General features: G+C 46.8%; 1 protein-coding gene across 1 annotated transcript in view; it reads left to right on the plus strand.

Annotated features, from left to right (window-relative positions):
* Positions 1-2,500, plus strand: part of P2RY2 (purinergic receptor P2Y2) — a 114,016-nt gene that overhangs the window by 109,086 nt on the left and 2,430 nt on the right. The window contains exon 2 of the mRNA XM_077451469.1: positions 1-2,500. This exon is cut by the window's left edge and continues 1,094 nt beyond it; it is cut by the window's right edge and continues 2,430 nt beyond it. Within this exon, the coding sequence (XP_077307595.1) occupies positions 1-12 (12 nt within the window). The 3' untranslated portion in view covers positions 13-2,500.

The following is a 2,500-nucleotide window of genomic DNA, read 5'->3' on the forward strand; positions in this document are numbered from 1 at the left end:
ACCAGGATGTAAGTGGCCAAGTCATATTTGCCATCCACCTCTTTTTTTGGCACTGAATTGCGGGAAACTATAAGATCTTGTTTGTTAAACGGGACCATTAAAATGTATCTAAACCCACATTTTCAGTAAAAGTAATAATACTCATTTTGGGTTGATTGTAATGCATTAAAATGATCTATTTATTGAAAAAGAATGTTCATAAGAAACAAGTCTTTAGCATGGATTGTGTGAGTGGGTGTAGGCATGGGTGACGGTGAGCATGGATAATATGGATAAAATACAATTGTTAACTATACTCACAATTCAGATACAGCCAATGAAAACAATATACTACAACAATAAACAGGCCTTTTATGCCAAAATCAGTTTGTCTAGTATAGGGTTCTCCAAATTTTCTATACAAAGGGCCAGTTTACTGCCCTCCAGACTTTGGCGGAGCAAGACTGTGGCCAGTGGGAGTAGAAAATGGTATCAGCGGAAAGAACAGTGCCCCATTGATGGTGTCATTGAGAAGAATAGTGTCCCATTTTTGGTGTCAGTAGAAGAATAGTGCCTCATCATTCATGTCTTAGGCCTCATTTCTCGAGGAGGATCCACTGAGCGGAATCCCTCAGCTCAGCAGGAGATCTCTCCGTTGACTCGGCGGGTGACAGGTCCATCTCTGCTCACTGAGCGGGGATGGGCCTTTCAGAGCGCAGCTGAATCCCATGGAGAGATCGGATGAAAATGGACAGCATGTCCGTTTTCATCCGATCTCAGCCGATCAGATCCGCCAAGATGGATGGCAAACGTATCGACATACGTCTGATTTTAGCGGATCGGTTGGCAGACGGGTCTCCGCTGACATCCGTCTCCCATAGGAGTCAATGGATGGCCGATTGGATCCGCCTGAAAAACGGACAGGTGGATCAGAGCGAGCTTGCCGTGTGAAAGGGGCTTTAGGGAGGAATAGTTCTTCATCATTGGTAAGAGTGGGAGGAATGCCTCATATCAGTGTGAGAAATAGTGCCCCAAGAGCAGAGGCGGCCGCTCATGTAGGGCGCCGCCCCCCTAATCAATGCGCCCGACCCCTGATCTACATGCAGGGCGCCGGACGCATGGATTCCAATGTTTTGTTTTTTTCGAAGCAAGTGATTTGAGCCTGATGCTCTAATTGGCTTCAAAAAGGGTGGGCTCGCGACTCAGAGCACATTGGGCCCAGAGCCCACCCAGTTGTTAGACATTAGCGAATTAATGTTCGCTAATGTCTTACTGTTTTTCCTCCCGTCCAATCAAGAAGTGGGTCCTGATACCCGATTGGCCGGGAGTCCTAAGACCCAATTGGCCGGGAGTCCTAAGACCTGATTGGCCGCGAGTCCTAAGTTCTGATCGGCCGGAAGGAGAAGAGACCACTGGGAGATGCAGGGGGGAATGCCGCCGAAGCCGCGACCTGGATGGGGTAAGTGCTGGGCTGGTGGTGGGCAACGGGGGAGCGACACAGTGATCTAGCGATGGGGAGGGGAGCGGTGACCAAGTGAGCATGGGGGGGTGGGGGTGGATGGTTGGCTAGCTGGGGATGCCATGGGGCCCCCCCCCAAGAAAATTGAGCACCAGCCGCCACTGCCCAAGAACCAGACAAAGGCAAGCGAGCCACAGTTTGGAGACCAGTGGTCTCCAAGTGGTCTCAAAGCAACACATACTGTAGGTATGTATGTTCACTGGCTAAACCTTGTGAACACTACTGGAATAACATCCTTGGAGATTGATTTGCCCAAAGGTTTTATGCTTCTATCTTGAGATACTAAGACTTTACACTAAATGTTCTTCTAAATGCAAGAATGAATGTTTTAAATGAAAGCAATAAAGGCAACACTTACATTTCCAAAAGAATAAGGGAGGGTTAAAACTACTGACAGTTTTTTTGCCATCTGTAGGATAGGCAATATCCTATCACTGTGACCCATATCCAAAACAGGAAGTGAGAGAAAACCCCTCCAGTGCTAGGGAATCCTGTGGTGTCATCAGGGTCAACCGAACTAGTGTCTCCATTGGAAGATTTCCCCTCTATTACTGTTCTGGCGACAACCCAAAATGTGGGATTTTTTTCACTTCTGCTCTTGGGGACAATGATAACCAGAACAAATAGAGAGGGTGAATCTCCTTAACTGCTTCAGCCCCGGAAGATTTTACCCCCTTCCTGACCAGAGCACTTTTTGCGATTCGGCACTGCGTTGCTTTAACTGACAATTGCGCGGTCGTACAGTGTTGCACCCAAACAAAATTGATGTCCTTTTTTTCCCACAAATAGAACTTTCTTTTGGTGGTATTTGATCACCTGCAGTTTTTATTTTTTGCGCTATAAACAAAAAAAGAGCGACAATTTTGAAAAAAAAAAAAAAACACAATATTTTTTAACTTTTTGCTATAATAAATTGGCTGTGAAATCACTTTTATCGGCGATGGAAGAGGTGACACCCCTCCCGGTCATCTCCGCCGCTTACCGGAGCCATTGGTAGCGGGG

The sequence above is a fragment of the Lithobates pipiens genome, unplaced genomic scaffold (assembly GCF_037356315.1).
Source record: "Lithobates pipiens isolate NorthernLeopardFrog02 unplaced genomic scaffold, aLitPip1_a1.2 Scaffold_23, whole genome shotgun sequence".
NCBI lineage: Eukaryota > Metazoa > Chordata > Amphibia > Anura > Ranidae > Lithobates > Lithobates pipiens.